Source organism: Teleopsis dalmanni, chromosome 1 (genome assembly GCF_002237135.1).
Source record: "Teleopsis dalmanni isolate 2A chromosome 1, ASM223713v2, whole genome shotgun sequence".
Classification (NCBI taxonomy): Eukaryota; Metazoa; Arthropoda; class Insecta; order Diptera; family Diopsidae; genus Teleopsis; species Teleopsis dalmanni.
This window is the reverse complement of record NC_051846.1, coordinates 68,682,843-68,709,135: the sequence shown is the minus strand read 5'-3', so window position 1 is coordinate 68,709,135 and position 26,293 is coordinate 68,682,843. Positions and strand designations below refer to the sequence as shown.

At 31.5% G+C, this 26,293-nt stretch overlaps 3 protein-coding genes across 3 annotated transcripts in view; 1 reads left to right on the top strand and 2 right to left on the bottom strand.

Annotated features, from left to right (window-relative positions):
• Window positions 1–11,404: 11,404 nt before the first annotated feature.
• LOC119683910 (beta-1-syntrophin) overlaps window positions 11,405–26,293 on the top strand; it is a 40,497-nt gene continuing 25,608 nt past the window's right edge. Inside the window, exons 1-2 of the mRNA XM_038097801.1 lie at window positions 11,405–11,555; window positions 14,088–14,297. Coding sequence (XP_037953729.1) covers window positions 11,405–11,555; window positions 14,088–14,297 — 361 coding nt within the window. The remainder of the gene's footprint in view (window positions 11,556–14,087; window positions 14,298–26,293) is intronic.
• On the bottom strand, window positions 18,176–20,520 carry LOC119672018. Its single transcript, XM_038082968.1, has one exon. It carries the CDS (start codon window positions 20,428–20,430, stop codon window positions 18,298–18,300), a length of 2,133 nt encoding a protein of 710 aa, XP_037938896.1. The 5' UTR covers window positions 20,431–20,520; the 3' UTR covers window positions 18,176–18,297.
• LOC119672020 lies at window positions 23,789–24,835 on the bottom strand. The gene has a single exon (XM_038082970.1). The coding sequence runs from the start codon at window positions 24,732–24,734 to the stop codon at window positions 23,952–23,954; it is 783 nt and encodes a 260-aa protein (XP_037938898.1). The 5' UTR covers window positions 24,735–24,835; the 3' UTR covers window positions 23,789–23,951.

Here is a 26,293-nt window from a genome sequence, read left to right as displayed (position 1 = left end):
TTGCGACACTCTTGGTCGTACCAGCTGTTTCTTTGTATACGGTGATAGCCGATCACCTCTTCTGCAGCGGTACGCATAGAGTTAGAGATGTGGTTCCATTGCGCGCATATATCGGCTTCTTCAGATGAGTTTTCTAGATATTGGGAGAGTCGAGTAGCGAAGTCATTAGCTGTCTGTTGTGATTGCAGCTTTTCGACGTCTAGCTTTCGCTGTGCTTGTTCACGTACCTTTTTCATCGCACATAAACGTGTGCGGATCTTGGCTGCAACAAGGTAATGATCCGAGTCGATGTTGGCTCCACGGATAGTACGTACATCCAAGACACTGGAAGCATGCCTTCCGTCTATCACAACGTGATCAATTTGAGATCTTGTGTTTTAATCAGGTGACAGCCATGTTGCCTTATGTATGTTGAGATGCTGGAATCTGGTACTACTAACCACCATGTTTCTAGCCGCGGCGAAATCAATCAGCCTTCTTCCATTATCAGAAGTTTTCGTGTGAAGGCTGAACTTTCCGACAGTAGCACCAAAGATACCTTCTTTACCCACCTTTGCGTTGAAGTCTCCAACAACTATTTTGATGTCATGATGGGGACAGCGTTCATATGCTTGTTCAAGTTGTTCATAGAAAATTTCCTTGGTGTCGTCATCTTTATCTTCCGTCGGGGCGTGCGCACATATTAGAGTGATAAAGAAAAATTTTGCCTTAATCCGGATTTTTGCGAGCCTTTCGTTTATTTGTGTAAACGTTGAGACCAAATTTCTCAGCTTTTGGCCTACCGCAAATCCGACTCCAAACTCGTGCTTTGTTGCATGGCAGCTGTAGTAGATGTCACAATGATCTCGTTTAGAGCATCCTTGTCCCGTCCATCGCATTTCCTGGAGAGCGGTAATGTCAGCCTTATATTCGTTGAGGACATTAACCAGCTGTATAGATGCACCTTCTCTGTAAAGAGTTCGGACATTCCAGGTGCATATTTTTAAATCGTGTTCCTTAATACGTTTGCGTTTGTCGTCATCAGTAGATCGTTTCCTTATCCGAGGCTGCCTCTTCGTTTGCATTGAAAAGGATTTTTTTAAATGGTGGGTTCCAAGCCCGACGCAAAACCTCATATATCCCTGAGGTGGATTTCGCTGCACACATTAGTTCACTACGCACGGATGATTGTAGCTATCCAGAGGGGCCACGTGGAGGCTGTGTGTCAACTTGGAGAGAACAGTGACAAGGATCGCGCTGGCATTTACCATGTTAAATGCAATCAGACACTTTACCTTGTATGTTCAATCCCATCCCCCCATTAGGAAAAACTAGGAGAATAATAATAAGAAATATAATTTCACATCAATGGATAAGTTTGTTCTTTAGTAAATAATTCAATTGCATCACGAATCCATAGAATTGAAGAAAATTAAGATGATTCCAAACAATAAGTTAGTGTTACTCTATTTTATGTCAAGAATTGCAAATTTAAAAAAAAAATTAAAGATACATATCGGAGCACATTAGGAATGTATCAATATAGTCCATTTCAATTTCTACAGCAATTCATAACACAAATTTCAGAAGAAATTTTGTGATAACTCAGATCTACTTAGTAAGTCATGCAACTGTAAATATATATTTTAAAAAAGTTTTATTTACCTTGAAATCGATAATAAATAGAGCAAACATATTCCTTATAAAATTCAATTTATTTGCTACTTTAATCCAATATAACGCAATGGTCGTGTAGGGTCTAAGTTAAAAGGTCAACTAAACTGATTACTACGTGGATTCACAACAAGATTGAAATACCTTCCCTCACTTCTGAAGTCATCTTCTGAAATTTCTAGGTATTTTATGAATACAGTTTTAGATCAAAATTACTAACTCAGGTTAAGTAGATTGAATGCATGAGTGAAGTTTTGACTCAGTGATTGAACTGGCTTCGATTTCAATTAAATGGCAAAATTTTTTTGAGGAAACAGTAATTAAACGTTAATTACGTTAATTAAATTAAAATTATTGAGATAAAACAATCTTGTATGTGATATAGGAAATAATGAAATAATTTCTTATATTGACTTTAATCAACTGGAATGCGGTTTAGAAAATAAATTATCTCACTATTGTTACTTTTGTTTATAAATACATATAAAAAAATACCTCATTAAGTTAGTGTTTCAAAATAGATATATTTTATAAACAGAATGCAAAAGCTTAATAGAGGCAATAAATTTCAACAGCTGAAAAACTTTATCAAAAGTTTTTGCTATAAAAAAAATACTTGATTTATTACAACAATTACAATCATAATTAAATGATCATTAAATTTTGTTTGGTACCCACAAATGGTGTTCAAGAAGTAACTACTACTTCTTTCACTTTACTCTCCATTTGTGAATAATTCTGCAACACTTTTCTTTCCTTTCCCCTCCTAACTACATTTTCATGTTCTGCTCTGGAGTGGTGCTGGGTCTCAACGAAGCCATCGAAATTGCATTTGCTTACATTTTAATAAATTTTTCATTGCAAATGTTGGTTCAATAAAAAATGCATTAGAATCGAATCGAAGTAAAGGAAAAACGGGAAAAGCAGGAAAAACAGGAAAAACAGGAGCAGGAACTTTAAAAAACGCAAGAGTTTTCTACGCCGTGATGGGGCAAAAATTCCCAGGACGCGACTGTTGGCGCAAACAGCACATGCAGCTCAGCACTGAATAAATAAAATTAAAATAAAATACGCAAAAAAATGCAAAATAATGTAAAGAAAAATTGTACAGCATATGCAAAATTTTTCACCGAAAAATTCAGTAGAGGAAAAGCAGTTAAACTGCTAAAATAAAAAAAAATAATAGAAAGGATATGATGTTTTATATGAAACACTAGGACATGTACGAATATGGGACTTGAGCTACGAGTTTATATGGAAAAATCTGTATTTTATTTACAGTTTAATTTCTTCCTTCTAACGGCAAATATATGCTGCATAATACTTTGCTTAGATGATCACATTTGACAGATAACTTCCAATATGACAAAATCTAAATAAAATCTTAAATGCAGCGTGGCCTAATTCTACTATAAAATCACCTAAATGTCTAACTCTATCAAATACTTTCAATGACAAATACATTTATGGACATAATTCCTGGATTTCCAACCAAGAAGGCAACAAATTAGAACAAGGAGTAGCTTTCGGTCCTGAAAGAACGACTATCTAATTATTATTAATTTACATTTTTCCATCATTCCACAATCCATCATTTTCTTTCGATTATATTCAAAATTTTGGAAATTATTTTAAACACATTTTTGAAAACCTTTTGGCATTGATATCTTTAGTACTCCTTTCCAAACATTTATGAACATTTTTATAAAAATTTTAATGCCCTTAGACTTTAGAAATAAAATTAGATATTGGTTTACAATTATGTTCACTTCAGTCTTGTGCTGCTGGTTGACCTTTATTATATAAAATGAAAAGATTGAACAGGTATTAAGAACCTAACTGACAGAGAAGGTCACCATGTGCTAAATTTTCTCTCTCTATCTTTTTATGTGCCTTTCTTTCTCACTCTCTTTTTTCTTACCCTCACTATCTCCCTTTATCTTTTTCTCCCTCTCAATCTCTCTCCTTCTCGCTCTCTTTTTCTCGCTTTCCCTCCCACCCTTTCTCTCTTTTTTGCTCTTCGTCTCTCTTTCTCCCTCTCTTTTCTAACTCTCTCTATCTCCCTTTATCGTTCTCTCTCTCTCTCTTCCTTCTTCACACTCTCTTTTTCCCGCACTCCCTTCCTCCCTCTCTCTCCTTCTCACTCTTCGTCTCTTTTTTTCTCTTTCTCACTCTGGCTATATAATTATATGCATTAATGAAGCTAAGAAAATCAAGTTAGAGTAGCCTAGAGGTTCTAAATTTTTCTTTTCAATTTGGATCTCACTGATTTATATATATATTTTTTAAGGCTATATTATTATAGAAGATAATCAGTTTCATTGATCGCAGACTTCAGTTTGAAAAATACTATATAAGTTTGCAAGCTGACGGCATTATCATACACTCTTTGAAACTAAATAAATAATATATGCCACATAAAATTTAAGACTCTTATTTACTGAATGTAGGGCCTCAAAGATAAGAAAATAAAGCATTAAAGTTAAATTACAGGAACAATAAAAGGGCATATTATACAAAAACAAAAAGTTAACATTGTAACGAGCAACAGGAACACACAAAACTTTGCAACTCAGCGCAAATGTTGCAATGTTTTGAACCAATAATGCTCACGCTCTCGACTCCTCGTACTGTGATGCCGTTTAAATTGCTGCAATGTAGCATATGTTGCATTATGCGCTGTTCTCTAGCACCTTTTTAAGAATTTTCCATTTTTTGTGTGTTTTTACACATATTGAAAAATTCCAAACGTTTCATTCTTTCAAATATTTGTTTATTTTTTTTTTTTTTTTACTTCATTCATTTTTATTTGTTTGCACCCTCGAGGCAAAATTTAATACAGTTTCTGCTTCTGCCGCTACTGTTGCTGTTGCTGTTGCTGGTTGTTATGCTGTTGTTGCTTTTACAACTGCTGATGTAGCCATTTTGTTGGCTGTTGCTACTGCAACCGTTGCCACTATCGACACTCCAAATGCTTTAGTTTTCTACTGCCACTGAAACGCTTGTACATGTACGTTCCCGTACTTGGATGCTACTAGTTTACTTTTGTATGACTATGTTATTTGTTGTCTTATTGGCATATTAGCATCATTGGCAACATCATCAGCCAACTTCTTTGTCGTTCCTGGCAACATTATCAGTTCGTCTATTTTTTGATTTTCATTTTCCCCTTTGATGTCTCTAGTCTTGCTGCTGCCGTTACATACTTAACAGCAAATTGCAAGTGCACTTAACAGGATATCAGGTGTCAAACTGACTTCATTAGTAGTTGCTAGTATGCAAGGTGCATGTGTGCAACATTGTTGCAACTGACAATCAAGAAGCAAGGAGGTAGTGCATATTTTACAAAGTTATAAACCGAAAATTGGTAAGAAGTTCGTTAAGTACTACTAAAAGCATAATAACTTTTGCTTGTATAACGAGTGAATTTTCTTTCAATTTCCCCCTTTTTTTTTGTTTTTGTTGAGTTGATTTCAAAATAATTCACTACCTTTTACTCAGCACGTAAAAGTTAATTAATGAGCATGAAAAAATTCAAATTTAGTCATGAAAATTACATCCTTAGGCTGCATATGAAAAAATAAACTTTTTAAATAGGTTATTTTAATTTAACAGACGCTAATAAGGAGATTGTGCTATAATTTACTTAATTATATAAATAACATCTGTCACCTTTTGAGCATACATTCCCTTCTTCACTATACTTTTATACTTCTTCACTATAGAAGTCTTTTCGATTTTTATTTTTAATTCTGCACTTGCATATAATACCGTTAGAGACCGTAGCCGGAATGCTATAACATGCTGCTACAACTTACGATTGAAAACAACATAGTCTCTCAGAGAAGCTTAGTTACACTTACTGATCGATGTCAGTAAGTCTCATAAACATAGCTTGTTCAGTAAGCTATCCTATAACCACTGCACAACCAAATCAATTGGAAAACCAGAGTCTTATTGTGCGATATGCTAGTCAATAACTGAGTCTCTGGTTTCAAAGTGAGTTATAACCGAAAAAAATTTTGAAACATACTAAATTTCGGATAACCTGATTAAAAACTTAAAAATTTGGTTTATCTTTAGAACTGTAATAAAATAATCTTTCTCCGCAAACAGATCACCATGGTCTGCAATATTATCTCAGTCAGACATAACTCCCTAACTCTGTGAGTTTCAATCAAGGCTTAGAACTTAAAGTGAAAACCTAAAAAATGAGTATTTTTAAAATCCTTTTTTGTTTTAAATTTATATAATTTTATATAATTTCTAATTAAATCTATATAATTTTATAAATCTATATAGGTTATTAAAACTTTTAGACTAAAAATCCGCTTTGATGCGTTGGTTTCAACAAGAAATATGAACTAAAATTGCTATGCTTTGATCCAGTAGGGCTAGGCTTTTAAACTTAATTCTGTTCCAATAATCTACTTGAACTTATTTTTTAGAGAATTTATTTAGAAATAGCTTCGTCTGTTGGGTCTGACTTAAGACAGTCTCTTTATTTGTTATTTCATTGATTTAAGATTCTATGCCATGTAGAATAAAATACTATTTATAACTGCGTAAATATGTCTGCTCTTTTAAGATTGGTTTTTAGAAAGTAATTAAAACATAAGATATAACTACTAAATAAATTAAATTCAAGATAATGCTAAAATATATGAATTAAGTAGAGGTAGGAAAATCATTTCAAATGATCAATAGAAAATGAAAAAAATTAATTATCAAGTCTTTAATTTTACGAAGGTCATTTATTTTTTATTTAAAGTGTAGCTTAGTATATTTAAAATAAAAATTTGGTACTCCTATTTTAGATACCTTCAAATTAATTTATTAAAAACTGGAAAAATTGATTATTTCTATTATTTTATTCATTATCATCATCCATATGTGCACAGTCCATTTAGGACTTAAGCTTGTTTTACGACACTCCCCTCTTCTTCTATATTTAATCTTCCAGTTATTAACATTTATACCTCGCAGATCTTAGCAAACAGTGTAACTCCCTCTCTTTTTCGGTTTTCTGTTTCTTTTCGCTATTCTGACTTCACTCTCGTGGATTCTGGCTGCTACTCTTGTATCCGTACAATGTATCCTATTCACTTCAGGCGATGATTTTTTATGTGCTTGAATATTGTGGTCCTAATATTTTTCTCATAATCCTTCTCTCAAATACCACCAGTTTGTTTACTTCGGCATAATTTAGTCCCCAGGTTTCACTCCTATAAATGACTACAGGCAATATAACTGTTTTATATAACAAAATTTTGGTTTCTCTCGATATATTTTTAGATACCAGATATTTTTTAGAGTTTTTTTACACTGTGAAAGGACATGTTTCCAGATTGCATTCTATAGTGGATATTCGACAGCCTTGTGTTATTCTTATTGCTGCTCCTAAAGCTATTCAAACCTTCAAATTCTTATGTGCCGATTTTAATAACTTCATTTCACGATATAATCATGTACTCTATTTTATTACTATGGATATGTATGTTATACCCATCCTTTTGAGTTCTAATTTTAATTTTTTTAAATACTTCCCTCATGCTACTTGTGTGATCAAAATTAATCATCAGAAGAACCGCACAATAGCGTCGATTGGTTTAAGTTTGTATTTCTAGAATATATCTCATAGACATTCGATCATTTGTTTTATAATTTATTTTATTAATAATAATTTTATAATATTCTATTAATTAAATATTGATTATTATTTACACAAATTTAATTAATTTTTAGAGGATAGTTCTCTTTTCTTCAGAACACATCTTATTTGAAAATGATGCAAATAAGTCAATTATTTTTCTTCACTATTATTCCAAAACCATACTATTTGATCCAAATCTTTACAAATCGATTTCGATACACTTACAAACCGAACAATATTTTAAAGCAGTTTAATATTCCACAAATGGAGTATTTATTAGTTCAATGAAAATCAGATCAAATTTACTAAAGTTTCATGCAATTTAAATCAAATTAAATTTGTAAACTTAACTACATAACATCCATTTAAAACCTGAATGTTCAGAGACCACGAACATAAATCTTTTCTTCCGTGTCCCACACTTTCCCGCAGTCTTTCAAAATGATTTCCCTCTTAAAATTAATTTTAAACCCAATTGAGTATAAAACGCAATTGCAATTACCATTCTAAGTAACTTAAAGGTAAACGTTTATCACTCAAGATGCATTTAACAGGTACGAGGTGTACATGTGAGGTGTCGATGTGCAGATACCAGTGCCTCCGAGGCGGAAGCGAATACATGCATAAACCCGTGCATACGTGCAATTCACTGCGGCAAGTCAAGGTACAACTAATTTGTATGATTTCATCGATCGATGCTGCATATCAAAATTATTCTACTTCGCTGTTACAAAAAGGAAATAAAACTGGAAACATAAAGGAAAAGAAAGAAAAAAATGGCGAATTCAATATATAAGTAAACAACAAAAATAAAGGATAACTACAAGAACAACCAGAGAAACGCAGGAAAATGCAATTTGTGTAAGCAGCACTTCACCTGTTGGTACATGTAAAGTGAATGACGAAGTAAGGGGAAAGCATCAAAAAACACGTAAGAAGAAAAATATGTAATTGTATAAACGTAGAAAACGTGAGCAGGCAGGAGGAATGGAAAATGGAAAACCTGAAGCGGAAAACGTAACAAATTTACTTGCTGTCAACGAGGTCGACATTATAATTTGATATCCTACAGTCTCCTGCTGTGTTCCGGAAGATAACAATTTTTAATGGCGCTGATGCTGTTATTGTAGTTTTCGTTTATTCTCTTTGTAGTGATAGTTGCCGTGTGCCGGGTTCCAGGTTTCGTGCACCCCATCTTCTGTTTCTTCTGGGTGGCGGATGGTGCGACAGATTTCTGTAGCTGCAGTTGCACAAGTAACAAATTCGTCGAAGTTAAATATCGATTACATTGACGATAATGGCCGTAATAGTGGCACAAATGTTGTCAACAACAAAATTGCTCGGTGCAAATATTTGTGTGATGCAAGACGAGGAAGAAGAAGAAGCAAAGAAAATCTTTTTTGTTTCAAAAGTTATAATAAGATAAAAAAAAATATAAAAAATTTCATGTTTTCGGTTTTAGTGGTATTAACTGTGATTTCTATTCATTTGTTTCTACATTAAAAGACTTTATCCTTTACTCTAGAATAAATGAGTAAAAATAATGATGCGAAGGGAAGACTGCATTTCATTTAAAATAAACTTGGCAACATAAACTTAAATGAGGAAATCAAAAAAGTTAATGTCAAACTTTAGTGTTTTAGTTTAGAACCTGAAGAATAAATTATACTCACATACACTATAAACTTAAATCATTTCTTCTTCTACACAAAAATTGAAATACTTTATGTACAAATAATATAAATTTATTTTTTTTTTTTTAATTTTAAAGGTAAACTTAAAACTCAACTGTCTTAAAAATAAAATGAATTTACTATTTAAATTTAATTTTTTTAAATCAGTTATGAAAACTATTTAACTAATAGAAAGATTTTAAAATATTAGTGCACAACAACATTATTATTCTTTTATTGAATTCTTTGTATAAATATACATCTGTTTCGAGTATTAATTGACAATACATACGCTAAGTACTTTGAACCTGCCAAATAACTTCACGGATTTTAACAGAACGAGCCAAACTTAGGTAAATTGGATAATAGAGTTGATAATGGAGTTAAGCTACCACCAGTCTCACGTTCCTTAGGTCAAGAAACAGAACAGAAAAGACATTAATTTCCGGATTCTCAGAGGACAATCCGCCCTTCGAATGAAAGCCAAATTTTCATCCGTTGAGGACCTCATAATATCAGGAGGAGACAGTAATTCTCTACCCACTGACTTCCACCTGGCCTAGATCAAGGCTGGAGAGAGATTGTGACTGGAAATCTTGTCTGCTTCTAAGCAGAGTCGGCAATCTATCTCTTCATACAGACCCATTTTGTTAAGGTGATAACGCAGATCGTGGTGATCCATTCAATATCCCACTGTAGGGACGAACCAGCTCTTTAACTCGACAGTTACCTGGAATGTCGCGCCAGCAGTCACTTTCTTTCAGTTAAAAACCATTTTTCAATCAGAGACCTAGTTGTAAGTCCTAGTTTTGAACTTACTAAACTATTTTATGAATTTGTTTATATCGACCAAAGCGTTTAGAACGATCAAAGCGTTTAAGGTGTCACGATCGGATTAAATTTAGTATACCAGTCAAAGTAGCATAGCAGTGGAGGCAAGTCGTAATTATTTATATAACTATTTTTTTTGATACCGATCAACCGGAAAAAAATGACTAAAAAATTGATTGTAGCACGAGCTATATGTGTTAATGCGCCGTCTTGTTGAAACCAAAAGCTCTGCAAATCATTTTCACGAGTAATGGACATTAAAAAGTCGGTTATAATAACCTGCCACACTGTTTCTTTTTAACAATAAAGAGGTGTTATTTCTATGTAATGTGAGGATTTGAGGATTTTCCAGCGCTTAAAAGCTCATAACTCATAATGATTGTATGCCAAATATCCTTCTGTTTTCCAACTGTTTGGTATTATTCTACAACAAAAATTTTTTAAGATTGGCGCCTAAAACAAGTTCTAAACAGTCACTTTCTACATTCCTGTCATAGTAACAGTATTATCAGATGATTTCAATCCTGTATATAAGTTATAGCAAGGAACAAGCTTTAAGTGTTATGTATCAAAGCTCCGAAACAGTTTGAAATGAAATTGGCAAATTATAGTGATTAAGGGGATGTTAGTCTTTAAACTAAGAGCAAAATCTATATTATTTGCGCTTCCTTCAATGACTTTTAAAATGTTAAAATAAATCTTTTAAGCCGAAATGAACTATTTGTCGTTAATTTGCTGAGTTGAAAACTCCCAAGAAAGATCCACTATACTAAATGATTTAGATGCCCGAATTTGGTGGTTATTACAAAAACATTAAAACATTTCAAAATAATCCTACTATATAACCATTAGGACAAATTCGAAATATTCGAGATTAAATAATATCTCAATCATTAGAAGTCAGATTAAAATCATTTTAGTTAATAAACTTGTAAACTTGTTAACATATTCCATATTATCTTTTCTAATCCAAATGGAGAGATTAAACAAGATCTCTATCATTAGAAGTCGGATTAAAATCATTTTAGTTAATAAACTTGTAAACTTGTTATTTAACCATTAAGACAAATTCGGGATATAACATATTCCATATTATCTATTCTGAACCAAATGTAGAGATTAAACAAGATCTCTATGATTAGAAGTCAGATTAAAATAATTTTAGTTAATAAACTTGTTATGGTATCCTTGAATTGAAACTAATATATCTATCTAAAACACATAATTTTTGTATTAAATTAATAAAAAAAAATTTAATATATATTACTTATTCCATTATAAACTCGTGTAGTAAATCCCACGAGTAATGGATATTGTTTCCATGCCATAGAATTTATGAAAACTTGTGCAAACCTCCGCAAAATATGTCAATTCCTAAAAGTATGAGTTTTACAAACTTTTATATGGAATCTAATAAATTACGTTTTTTATTATAAAGATTATTAATAAAATATTAAATATATTTTTTATACATTTATTTATTAGTGTTTTTCACTATTTCGTTGCTGCAACATGTGCTGCAAATTATATCTGGAGTTAAAATTTACGGCGCTGGTCTCGGATGAAAATTTATTGCCAGGAAAATGTTGTCGTAATGGTAAATTGTGCGAAATTATTACGAAAAAATATTATTGACAATCTTAATGGTTATAAAATGAATGTTTTATGTTCTCGTTTTTTCTTTCTATTTCACTATGAAAAAGTGGAAAACTTGGAAAAAGTGGAAAAGTGGAGAAGTGGAAAACGTAAATAAGAAGAAAATTCAATTTGCAATAAAATTAGTCAAAGTGATTTTTTATGCAGCATTTACATGGCTTTTATGTGTTGCCAGTTGTTAAGACTATTTTTACTATTATTTGGCTTAAAAGGACTTTGCGTTTATTACAACGGAGATGATTTATAATTATGGGATATTGCTCCTACTAATATTCAGTTAGTACAACACAACTGGGACCACAACAAAAATATAAGAAATTTTCTTTATTTATTAATTTAGTAAATATGATTCCCTTTGAAGTATAGAATTGAAAACATTTTATGGTATATTTAGCTAAATGTATATAAAATTAATAGATATATCAACTACAAAATTGAAAAATGTATTATACATTAAGATATATGTCGATAATTAAAGAGAAATTATATGCCGCTTGCGATTAGTAAATTTTGAATAACTTCCTCAATTGAGATTCACTTTTAAAGCAATTTTCATTTTCGATTGGTAAGTCTCGAGTGAAATTTATAGTACTCGAGATCAATTTATGACACTCTAGATATGTTGTCAGAGCAGCAAAATTAACCTGAAGTAAACAACTGTTTTATATGACTTGACAAATAAAGTATAATTTGATTCGTGCTATATACATACCATATATGAAAAATATAAATGTTTACTAATACTACTACAAAAATATTAGATTCCTCTACCAATGTTCGATTGGGCAATAAATATTGGCAGATCGAAAGAAAATCTAGATTAAGCCAAACGAAAAATAATTTACAAATTAAAAGAATTATTAATTACTTAAATATTATATAATTAATTGTTTAAATATAAATTGTTTAACATATATATATTGTCTTGACGGATTTAATTGATAAATGTTACTATTAAAAAACGAATAAACAAAATGGTTTTATTGAGTAAGAAAAGTCCTATCTTTCCTGCTGATCTGTAATAGTTTTTGTGTTATTTTTTTTAGTATTTATTATGTATAATGATCTTCTCGGTCTTTTCTCAACTAATTTATTTATAAAACTAAAATTCTCCACTTTCCAAACGTTAGTAGCGTTATTTATATACTGAACCTAGAAAGATTCAAGTGTGACTACTAGTAGGATCGCACTACTAAAGACTGAAATAAAACAATTGCAACTGTTTCTTTAATTATTTTACTATTTATATTTCGGACCACAACTTTTATTTAACATTTTGTGTTAAAAACCTTACCCAACAGGGTAATGCAACCTAAAGTGTGCTGACATTTTATTTAATGTTTGCTTTCCACCATGAAGAAAACTATATACAAACATACAGCTTTAATTATTATTATTATTATAATTGATATGGGTTATGGCACTGCGACCATCAGATCAAGAATATGTCTCCAAGCACCGTTGCTTTGATAAAGAGTATTTTACAGATTTAATTGACTCTTCCGTAAGAGTATACATTCTCAAGGCCCTATTCGGTATATGAGTCTTCATATTCTTTACTGAATCCGTTTGCATCCGTATATATGCCCCGTCTTGCAAGGTGGTATTTCAGTTTACAGTGACCTGTTAAAATTCCTGTGATGATTCTGAGGTCTTCTTTTGATTATTCCATACAATCCTGGTTTCAATAAGTAATTTGGATTGTTTTAGTCCTGGTAGTTCATTCCAGTTCTGGTTGTTCTACATTTTTATGAAAGAAAGTAGGGTGCTGTTTCTAATCCACGTCTGACCCCACCAGCGGCGTGGCTGCTCCTTTCTTGACTACTATCTCCGTATTCGTATTCAGTATGTCCCGGTATCTAGAAATTTGGTTCACCGAGCAGGTTTAACTTTACAAGGCAGTCTTGAAATCACCTGATGCGACTAACCATATTATATCACTTTGGACCCTAGAAAGTTCATTTGACTATGCCTACGAGTGCAATATTATGCTTATAAAACCCATACTATTCTTTTTAACAAATTCTTCTAGCTTCTGTTATCAACTACCATAGAAGTTTAAGTGGTTATTTACCTAAGTATAGAATTTAAGACAAAACAAGTTAAATATATTAAGTTTCTCATTTCTCTCAATCTGTACCGAAATCAACAACATTAGCAGTTCATTGCAGCTCTGTTTTATATTAGTTTTATTAATAGTATACTCAATTATATGACTAATAGATATAGTCAATAATTTCCAAATATATATTATTATTATTGTTAAGGGATGTGGTACTGCGACCGTCGGGCTTATTGTGCCTATGTATTAAAATTTGGTAAATAATTTTATAATTAATTTTTTTATCCAACAAATTTCTATTTATATATTTTTAATCAATTATTTAAATAATATACAACTTCTTGAATTACTAAAAGAAAACATATTTTATTATCAATACATCAACTTTAATCTATAGTCATCTTCAAAGAACTGGCAAATAATTTTATTCCCATAAAAAACTTTTTTTTAAACAATATAATTAATCTCTGTATTAAAAAAAAATTATTTTCACTTTATAATAAACTTTTATTCATATACAAAAATTCTAACCTAATATTTTCATTTTTTCCATTTTCAGTTAAATTTTTGCGAGAAGTTACGCCATACTTTCGTAAGGCCAGCATTATATCCGAAGTGGGTTGGGAACTGCAACGTGCATTTCTATGTCCTTTGGGTCCGGGAGCACCAACGTCACCGCCTGCACCAAAAACTACACCCAGAGCCGATACGCGTTACATACCGTTGCAGTTGACACATTTGGCGCGAAATTTGAAATACATTGATCCGGGTAAGCACAGAAATTAATTAACTAGAGATATGCATATAGCAACGACAGAAAAAAAATTTTGAAAAATAAAATCAAACACATTTCGCAAAAGCCTTCACTCACCATCACCATCACCAACAACAAAAATAAATGATTTTTTCATTAAAGCGCGTAAAAGTTTGTCTCACACTTACACGCAGACACAATACTCTAGAACTAAGCGAAACGAAACGAAACGAAAATTTTGTGCTTAAATTTCAATAGAAATTATCTGAATTCCCAATGAATTGCAATCAGTGTAAAGCTTGTCACTCACAAACTCACACACTCACACATATAACCGAACACCACTGACAGCGAACTTCTATGCACACATACTAAACTTAACTGGAACTGAAACTGAAACTGACAAACAATGACGGCGTTGCCATCACTGCATTTTATGCAAAAGCATATGCTGCGTATTTTTGTACTTTTGCAATTTGTTGCTTATCTTTACGCCATGTTGATTTTATGCTGGTTATGAAAGCTAGCAGCAGCAGAGCGACGCAGCAGAGTACTCATATGGCAATAAACGCAACAACACACATTACACACACATACAAATACACAATTTCAATAATATAACGTGTAACATGTCGTTATGGTCTCGGCAGCGTTTACTTGTTGTTATGAGTTGTTATTGTCATTTTGTAGTCGTTATTATTGCTTTTACTTTTGCTTTTGTTGTTGCTGTTATCATTATTGTTGTTGTTTTCGTTTTTGTAAGCTTTAAACGTTATGTTGTCGTTATTGCAATTTGCAATTGTTTTTGATATTCCTGTGCCAACACAGACAAATAAATAATCGAAATTTATTGATACTTTCGATATTTGATTTTGTTCCGGTTTGAGTGTCAGAACATCTGATTTTAAGTAAATAGCAGCGGGTGGGAGAGGAGCGTATTTTGTTTGGTGAAAAAGCAAAAATAATCCATTGTGAAATAATTTGAAGAAGGCAAAAACGATTTTTGTGGATTTTAAAATTTAATATTTTATGCAAATGTAAAATACACTGAAATATTTTGTTTGTCAATGCGAACTTTGGTTCTCATTCATTTTTTCCTATTGTGAAAAATCTCTGAATTTATAGGAAACACAATAGCAATAGATCAGTGCTGTGAGATACTAGAAGAATGGCTTTGAAATTCGATATTTTATTTTTCAATTCTCGTTCAAAATATTTCTAAATAAATATTTGAAATTTTTATTCTATTAGAGAGACATGTAGATGGAGGTGGCTATTGACTTTCTTAGTTGGGAGTTAACACACTAAACCAAATTGTTCCAATGTGATATCACGTAATTCTAATAGGATCCCTAAATCATTCAACCCCGCTGGGTCATTCTGTTGGTGTAATGAATCTCAGTGGTTGCCTAACACATGAGATGTTCTCTTTACTTGGCTTTTTTCTATTTTTGAGTTAACTGTTCAAAACTTTTTTTGGGTTTCAGAAGCCTTACTTTTTTTATTTTATTTTTATCAATTTCATTTAATATTTATTTGTTTAAAAGACAACAACAAAATTTAATAAGAATTTTGTGTCCTAATAATATTATATACTTCACAATTACATACATATTTAACGAGTTCTTTATTCAACACTTAGTAAAACAGCATAATATTTATTTATTTTGTAAAACACCAGAAAAACCTAGGTGAAATTTAATTTTATAATTTTTTTTGTATTTGGATCTTACCCTATACCCTATATAGTACCACACTTTCCACATAAAAATAAATATTGCTATAATTTAATAAAATATATTATTATAAGAAATATGCCTATCAGAATAATATTCATATGCCTCTGGAGTATTAAATGCATAGTAGTTTATTTTAATTAATTGTGACTAATTATAGGTGGATTACTTAATTACTACGTATCACCTAGCAGTAAACTAGAGATATCTTTGTTCTAATTTAACACTTAATCTTAGTAAAACAAGACCTTTTAATTTCAAGACGTATTGATTTTATTTTTAATTTATTTTTGCGTGTACACTATTCAAGAGCAATCACCACTGCTTATAATGCTGTCTTCTTCTTCTTTCGTACTCTTCTTTTTCTTTAATTCTTTCTATGCTGCAGTGTACTTACTTGACATACGTATAAGTATTTTACCTCTTACCCCGTAAACAATTTTTTTTTTATTTTATTTTTTCTACGATAGCTAGAAAACATCGACAGTCTCAGTGTGTAACTTTCACTCACTAAAACCACCTCTTAGGAATGTGACTTTAACCCACTAAAACCATCTTAGTTCTTAGGAATGATACTTTCATCCACAGAAACCACCTTTTCAAAATGAGACTTCAACTCAATAAAATCAATTCTTACGAATGAGACTTCAATTCACTAAAACTACCTCTCAGGAATGAGATATCAACTCACTAAAATCACCTTTTAGGAAGAAATGGAAAAATTTCTACTACTAACACGGAGGCCGCGTGCTAAACGTTATGTCAGTAATTAGGGGAACTTTGTAATTGAGACTGAGTACATAGAATTGTAATTTTATGCAAACCTGAAAGCATGGGCGTGGTATAAGGGAAAGGAAGGTACATCTATATGATGAGGTTAGGCTAATCTACACAATAGCGAGGATTATGTTAATTGTAGACTCTGTGACCACGATTACAAAAGATGCAATTATAGATTGGATGACAAATAAAACCATCTAAAAGCCAAATCACAAGATCAATTACACTTGAAATGCATGACTAACAAGAAGTCGATGCGAAAAGGTGCTGAGGTTTTAAAGGTCAGGAGATGTGTTATACAACATGAGAGATTACCAACAGGGCGACAGTAAGAAAGTACTCATAATTGGCCCTTAACCGAGCTTACTTGTATACGGCGGGTTTAAAAAACTTCTGGCTGTCAGGCTTGCGGTTGCAGTTGAACCGTAGCAAGGAAATTTGACAATTGTATCATGTTTATGCGGTCGTCTAACCGGCGTTTTATCTCTAATTAACTAAATCCTTACCTTGGGACAGTTATTAATGAAAAATTTATCTTAATCCCTTCAACATTACTCTCGTAGCTCAAAACCAAAATTACTCTAAAGATTCTACACCCCACCCATTGAGATAGAGTTCGAGAATATCCGCAATCTACTTACTATCAAGCTTCTTTTAACTTAGGAAAAATTCTTTTTAAAGAAATTTTGTAAGAAACTATTTTCTGATCTTTGGGTGCTGTTTACTGACCATTTTTAGTACGGTTAGTATTTCTGTAAACGTCTACTAAAGAAATTTTTCATGAAATTTTTAATGCTGATGTTTTGACTCTCTAATTTAAAACAACTCTATATATACTCTATTATCATATATGACTTTTTTTTTTTATAAATACCATTGTAAGAATGAAAAGAGGTGTATTAAACTACCACTTGACATATGCCTACAGGCATCAGCATTCTGGGGTTCAACAGGTTTCTTAACACGCATATAAATTCCTTTCGTGAATTCTAAGGCAAATTATAGAGAATAACTAAATCATAAAATATATTTTTTGAAGAAGAGCTATATCAGTAATTCTTTCGAAATAAAAACTAAATAAAATTCTATATATGTGTACACAATATATAATATATATAAAATTTAAAATTCTTAAAAAAACTCAGACATATATATACTACGGTATATTGTGTACTTTGATTTCATGAAGAAAACAATGGGATGGGGCTTCCTATGGTCTATTTATGGCTTAACAGTTTCAGATATTGTTCTTCAAATGATGGAGTGTTTTTTTTTCATTTATGGGAAAAGATATATAGCTTCTTTTAACTTGCATTCTGTACTACAACGTCTGATTTTTTTTTTATTTTAAATTTGAAAATAATTCTTATAAAAAAATTAGATTTTGTTTTCTGTTTAGTAAAATTTAAAGTAATTCTACACAATATTCATTAAATTACACAAACGCGTAACATTTGAGTCGTAAAGAAGTTTTCAAATAAAACTCCTTTGATCTGCATTCAGAACAACTCAGTACTCTCAATAATAGATACGATATTTTCAGCGGCATTGCACAACTGCTCATAAGTGTGCATATACATTGAGTCTCGAAACGCTTTTCTATGTTTCATGGTCTTAAGACAAAACTCTTCAACTTCAATTTCATCAAGTTCTCCAAATTCAAACATTTTGAGAAAAGATAACATATCATTTTTCTTCTGCTGTTTTTTTTGCTCATCTTGATCTTCTTCTTCCTCCTCCTCTTCTTCTTCTTCAGCCATCGCTTCTAATTTACTGTAGAAACTTTGTAACTCAGCTTTTAGGAAAGACTCTTCAATTTTTAATGTCATCTCTTCCCAATCATCAATTGTACCTGATATTAATCCACGTACAAAAAGGAAACGCGTACGATCGCGATCTGGATTTTCTATCAATTTCGTTTCTACATCTATTGGCTTTCCTTTCATCTCTTCTAATATACTTAGCATCTCCTCAAAGACATTCGCACGATCAACAGCTCTTTCAAGGCGCAGTATCATTGATTTTAAAGTATCTACCTTTAAATCCCACTCAGGTTCAACAGGTTTCTTAACACGCATATAAATTCCTTTAAGAGAAGTTAAATCTTGCATACGTTCGCAGGCAAAGCCAAGATTGTAGTATTCAAAAAGCTCAGCTTCAGTGAGGGTACGTTTATATGGGCAATGTGCTTCGATTGGTTCAATTAACGGTGTTATTGAAGCCAATCTAGCTGTTACCTTATTTAACATATCCAAATTACTATTTAATAATATCATTTGTTCTTCTTCATCTAATTTGCTGGCGTACTCTTTTGATGGTTTGCAAACACCATTCAATTTTATGACAATAGCATCAACCTTACGACAGAAGAATTGCGGATCTATTTTTATCACCCACTTTTCTTTCGTTATGTCTACTACACGTGGCTGAAATTTCACTATAACGTCTCGAGTTTCACCTGAAGCTAGCCGAAATGGTCTTTTATCAAAAAGAAACTCATCGGATGTACTCATAAGTAAAGTTTTACACTTGAAAAAATAACGACGCTGCAATAACTCAAAACTAACTACTTTCTTACCGATATTCTGCAACTGAATTACTCGTTTTCTCACTTCCTCAAATGGAGCACAAGTAAAATTCATTTTTACTTCCATTGATTTCGAGGAACGTTTAAAGATCTCGTTAAATAATTGACCATTTATTTTAAGGCCATACTCTGGAGGCGTTTCAATTGTAACCTCGCGAATATCAGGTGTAGACTCTGCTGAAGAATCTGGGGTGTCACTTGAAATTTCCAACATTGATTCTGAGCCAATTAATTCAATTTCCGAATCATGTTCAAGTTTCTCTTGCATAAGTTCCTTTCTGATTCCCTCACCTTGTATTTGAATCTCATCAATATTTGGAAAAAACTCTACGACTCGTTTTATATCCTTTTTCTTTCGTTCAATCGTTTTATCAAGTTCTTTTGATTGTAACCACTCCCTCATTCGTTTCTTTTCATTCGAGGTTTGTTTAGAGACTAATTCCTTTTTTATTATTTGTGGTAGACCAGAAATTTCAATTTTTGTTGAACCAATACGTTCAGCTCTTGGCCATGTTTCAGTTAATTCTGGTATATGTTGACATGTATCTAGTTTTTCGTACTCTTGCCATTTCATTGTTTTCCGAGCCCTTAGTGTTAATGGATTAAGACGTTCTGCATAGTCAAGTACACGTTTTACAGTTTGTTTATCACGTTCATCTGCATTCGTGGCTCGATGTAAAAGCACACCACTCTCTGTCTTTCCAATTTTGGTTCGAATAAGATGCGCAACTTTATTTCGTTCAGTTAAGTGATGTCTCCAATTTCTTAAGCGTGGATCACTCTGCGGTGATTTAACTCTTAACTCAATACTGGAACATGCCGAATCAGATAGGGTGTCTTGTAAACCCTTTTCCTCATCAAACATTCTATCGACGATCTCTTCAATAACCCTGCGGCTGTCATGTTTCTGTACCTCAAGAGAACCTTGTGATGTGATTGATGGCGAAAACAAATTGCTTCCTGCCGAACCTGCATATTTTTGTTGCCTTGATTTTTTGGAGATTTTCCTCGAGCTCCTCCTTTTGCTTTTACGTCGGTTTTCCATTTTTGTTCAGATTTACCAATTTACAAAATAAAGAATTCCAATCAATTTTGGTTTATTTCTAAAATATGTGAAAATTTTCATATAGAATTTTTAGTAAAAATTCTTTAAAAGTGTTTTTGATTTGACATTTATAAAAGATGATTTCATTTTTCTCAAAAGAAAAAAAAACAAAATCAGAAATTAGTTATTAATATTTATAAAATATATATGTTCCATGAAAAAACTTCTTTCGAAAAAGAAAAGAGATAGTGAAGAAATTTTTTAAATACGAAATACGGCTGTTTTTTAAATGTTTTAGACAACTATTTAATTAATCTTACATATTAATATTATTTTTAAGACTGTGCCATGAAAAGAGTCTTCTAAAGTAGTGGTGCCAAACTTCGTTACTTTTGCGTATTTGTAACTACCCGTTACTTTTCGAGTATGTATTCGTTACTCAGTATTCGTTACTGCGCTTTCGTTACTGCGCTTTCGTTACTGCGTTTTCGTTACTTCGCTTTCGTTACTGTGTAGTCGTTACTAAAGTTTGCTTTTTTTCGGCAATAAAAGAAATTTTTAAAAGCATATATATTTATTATAATAAATTATACATTTAATATATTAGAATTATTATTTTATTGAATTGTTTGATCCGCATATTTTGCATTTAGCTTTTCACGTCCTACTGGTTCAAATGAATCCAAATTTCACTTTTTTATATTAATATTTTTAAACATTTTTAATGAATTTGATAGCGAAGAAAAATTTTGTTAAAAATAAAGTAATTATTATTATATCGCAAAAACAATTGCTTAAAAGTAATCGTTACTAAGTACTTGAAAGAGTAGTTATAATAAATATTACTCATTGGTAAAATGAGTAAAAGTAACGAATACAATAAAAAGTTTGTATTCGTTACTCAGGTATTTCTTGAGTAACGAATACAAAGTAACGGATAGTTACATTTTTGGCACTACTATTCTAAAGTTTGAACTGGGATCTCGATCACAAATACTGCATATACGACCTAATTTGCTTTACTTAAATGTAGGTTTTTATTATGGCGTACACTTTCTATAAATTACGCATAAACCACAGCTATAACAAATAAATTAATTATTGTAAATTTTTGTAATTTTTGTGTCAAAACTATGTTTCGCAGAAGAAATTTGTACTCATTTTGTCTAAATTGCTTGCATTAGGCTGGGAAGCGTCACATGGATATATAATATATACACTTCAGTTGAACCGTACAAGATTAATCACGAAATTTGAGATTGGCAGCGGTCACAGTTGCCAATACCATTACTTGAGATGAAAAATTACTTCGGGTGGTCACACGTAGTCTCAAATGGCAGTGAATAGCAGTGCGCTCAGTAAAATAAACATGATCATTTTAGACTTTATGAACTGCTCAACGGGGAAATTTTTCTAATCAGAGAACACAATGTTTGGAAATTCTCCAAGCGTAACAACTTCTTTGCTCTTTTGAATCCAACTTTTTGATACTTTGGTGTAAGATCTTGAGGCTTTTGTAACGTATGTTTTACCTTGAGCTTATGTACGTTGGATGCTTCGCTGAGATATTTTGAGTTCTTTTACCATTTGATTACCACTACAACGTGATTTACAATCAAGCCGAGCCTTCACTATTCAAACCATTTCAGGTGATGTTGCTCTTTTTTTTCGTCCACCACCATCGCGTTTGGTAACGTTCCTTGTACTATTATAACAATTTATGGTACGATACACACATTTTGTTCACTTTGAGGTGTTTGAGCTCATAAACAATGGCTGATAGTAAACAGCTGTCATTCGTATGGCTTTCACGTAGTTGGTAATATCAGTTTGACAGATATACTCTTCTATAATTGGTAACACTTCAATCGATTAACTGACTAATATACTATACTGATATAGCTCCGTGAAACAAATTAAAAGTCAAATAACAATTTGGTATAGATTACATGATATAACTTGTCATAATTTGTTAGCATAACTTGTTTAAAGTCAGAATAATGTTTTATTATTCAGTAATATCAACACTGAGTGTTAAAATCGTTGACCCATTTATAAGAGCGAGTTTCTCTTTTAGGCTTCATAGCAACAGTCCCTATCATTGTCAACTTACATACAATTTTTATGCATATGCTACAGCATATTTCCTACTGAAATATCATAGATTCTACTAAAATACAAAAATAAGAATATGACAAGTCTTGAAGTGACCGTCCATCCCACCCCAGTAAAACCAAAAATGTGATGACATATTTACGAGCATGTACTTCTATTGCAATAAATAGTGGCAGATACAATTACAAGCCAACAGATACTTTGTGCTCTTCTTTTTTTGAGCATCTTTCAACTTAGAAAAGCACTGTTTCTATAATTAATCAATCTTGATTTCAAATCTTTTAATATTTTTAATTAAATCAAGACCTTTTTATACGAAGTATTACTCGCATAGTATGAACAGAAAATGAAAAAATTACTAAGTTATAAAACTGTGAAAGAAGTGAGAAAATGCTGAGTCATTGACTATCCAGTGACGAATTGTTTAAACCCTTAAATGTCAATAATTATATATAATTGCAAAAATTGAGTCATGTTTCTTTTTTGGCGTTCAACTTATTAAGTTATGTTAAGTTGTTGAACATATTCGCGGAACAATATGACAAAATATGATTTTCCATATAAACTCTTTCAACTTCAATACACTTATGTATTCTAACATTTGTACCATTTATGGATCTCATCTCTGTAGCGAAACTCTGCAAAATACTACTCAATGGCGGATATTATCTATTTATTTGATGAAAACACATTTCTAAGTAAAGAGTTTTGAGGTGAAAGAATTCCAGCGGTCAGAGGAAGTTAAATCTTCTATGGTAAACAGTCTGATTTTTCTTCTAAGTTTGTGGTTTAGTACAATGATTTGAGTGATGATTTCTTTTACTCTCTGAATATTTTAGTGAAAAATAATTTTTTTCTTCCAGAGTCGAACCTTTTTCAATGGATTATATACAATTGATTCTACATGTAATAATAATTTCTATTTTTTGTTTTACTAGTTTAGAAGTAATCTACCAACACAATTAATTTTGTTTTTAAAAAACCTAACGCTATTACGCTTAAAGCTAATTTTTGGATACAAGTTAGCTTTGGAATAGAACTTTACGCTATTTATTATCTTTATGTTTTGCTTTAAAATGAAGCTGACAGATTTCAAACTAATTCATAGTAATAAAATGACACACAAAATACTTTTTATCTTTGCTAGAAGACTCTGAATATTACTGACAATGTATTTTGGTAGCGTTCTTAATGAATGCATGAAATACTGGGTACACAACTTTTTAGAATTCAATACTCGATATAGAATATTGCTCACAAAGCAGAATATATTTAAAGTCTCTACATGATCTGTTAATCAATAATATCCAAAAATTTCTGTTCTATTATCCTGAACTGAAGCCTTATTTATTTCATCATTTGTTCTGTATTTTAAGTCATTGAAAAACTCCCTCATTAAATTTGAATTATGATCCCCATCCAATCCCCTCTCCTTGTATTTGAATCTCATCAATATTTGGAAAAAACTCTATGACTCGTTTTATATCCTTTTTCTTTCGTTCAATCGTTTTATCAAGTTCTTTCGAATGTAACCACCCATTCATTCGTTTCTTTTTATTCGAGGTTTGCTTGGAGACTAACTCCTTTTTTATCATATGTGGTAGACCAGAAATTTCAATTTTTGTTGAACCAATACGTTCAGCTCTTGGCCATGTTTCAGTTAGTTCTGGTATATGTTGACATGTATCTAGTTTTTCGTACTCTTGCCATTTCATTGTTTTCCGAGCCCTTAGTTTTAATGGATTAAGACGTTCTGCATAGTCAAGTACACGTTTTACAGTTTGTTTATCACGTTCGTCTGCATTCGTGGCTCGATGTAAAAGCACACCACTCTCTGTCTTTCCAGTTTTTGCACGAATAGCCTGCGCAACTTTATTTCGTTCTGCTAAGTGATGTCTCCAATTTCTTAAGCGTAGATCACTCTGCGGTGATTTAACTCTTAGCTCGACACTGGAACATGACGAATCTGATAGGGAATCTTGTAAACCTTTTTCCTCATCAAACATTCTATCGACGATCTCTTCAATAAGCTTGCGGTTGTCATGTTTCTGTACCTCAAGAGAACCTTGTGATGTGATTGATGGCGAAAATAAATTGATTTTTGTTGAGCTTAAACGGTTTGTTTGTGCCTTGTAAATTTGTTTTGGCTCTATTGACGCCATCTTTTCCCTTTTTCTCCGCATTTTCATCTGCGATTAAATAGGGAGACTTGATGATAGAAAATTACTAGAAATTTTGATTTGGTTAGAAAATGCTTAAAAATTTTATGCAATTAATAAAAAAAAAATTTATTTTGACATTTCATAAAGAAATAAGATTTGATTTCAATAAACTTATATACCATGTAAGCTATTATTTTAAATTATAAAACTTCTCAGACGTGCATGTCTACTTTTTGTAGTGATTTGTATTCAATATATATTATTGTGTAAGATGTGGTTTTAAATTCCTAAATCATTTATTTTTTTTTTCATATATTCAACTTCAAATCTGCAAAAATATCTATCTTTCTGATAAACTATGGTGGTCTTCGCTGCTTTATTATTTTATGTTAAACCATTCAGTAACTCTCTGTGTAAAATCTGCGTATATATACGCACTATATATATACTATATATAGTAAAATAATATACTATAAAAATAAATAAAAAAAGATAAAAACGGTATGTTAAGTACGCCAAAATTTTTGTAACTCATTTAAGAAAACGTCGCAAACCTTATAAAGTATATATATTCTTGATCAACTCAATGACCTAAGTTCACTTAATACTATTCTTCTGCTTGTTTTATAAACCATATAGGCTAGCCACTTTAATAGTAGCCAGTTAAATAGCCAGTTATAGCCAGTTTTTGAGCTACTTGAATGAAACTTATATAGATTTTACACATATTTTTCGGAAGAAGATACTGATTATTTCTCGGTTTTGTCAAAATCGGACAACTATATTTCTCTGTCTGTCACGCAAATTAAATCTTATATGAGTTTTCTACGTTTTAAATAGATATATTCGAATGAGATTTTCATAGAATATACTTGAACTTACATGACATTTTAGAATATTCCAGATTTCGTTCAGATCGGTTTAGACCTGAGCCGAATTGGACACAGGTTTTTGTTTGAAAAACTTTTTTAATTCAAAATTTTATCAAATTTTAAACTTTCACGTGAATCTAGTACCCAATGTAATGTCTAAGTATTTTGTACTATTTTTTTAGTTATTATATAGGTCATTTAATATTGTTTTTCTTGGACATTGTTTGTTCTTTCTGGAGACAAAAAATTGCGAATTGTTTTTTGAACATGGATTTAATCATACATTTTTTTGTAATTTTGAGTTAATTACAATATTTCGGAAATTAAATACTATGCTAGCTCCTCTGTTATGACAGCGCATTATGTTAGTCTCATCTACATATAACTCCATCGTCTTGTAGCGTTGTTTTGTGATGTCTACATTGTATACATTCTACACAACAGGATATAAGGTGAGCCTTGTAGTAATATAACCTTCAAAACTCTTATCATCGAAAGATGATTTCCATCTGTAGTCAAATTTTCAGTTTTTCGGAAAATTTTATATTATTTTGAAAGGTTTCTGTAGATTTCCGATTGCTACAATAAAGCTTAATGGTTATTATTATTATTACTATTATTGACATGTGATGTGGCACTATTGTACATTCCTTCTGTGTTTAGAGTAAGTGTCGTAGCCCTGTTGCGTCAATAAAAAGTAGAATAGAATCTACT

What these genes read in the sequence shown, in the direction of transcription:
- LOC119672018 (XM_038082968.1), bottom strand. Translation starts at nt 20,430, where the DNA reads ATGGAAAACCGACGTAAAAGCAAAAGGAGGAGCTCGAGGAAAATCTCC.
- LOC119672020 (XM_038082970.1), bottom strand. Translation starts at nt 24,734, where the DNA reads ATGAAAATGCGGAGAAAAAGGGAAAAGATGGCGTCAATAGAGCCAAAA.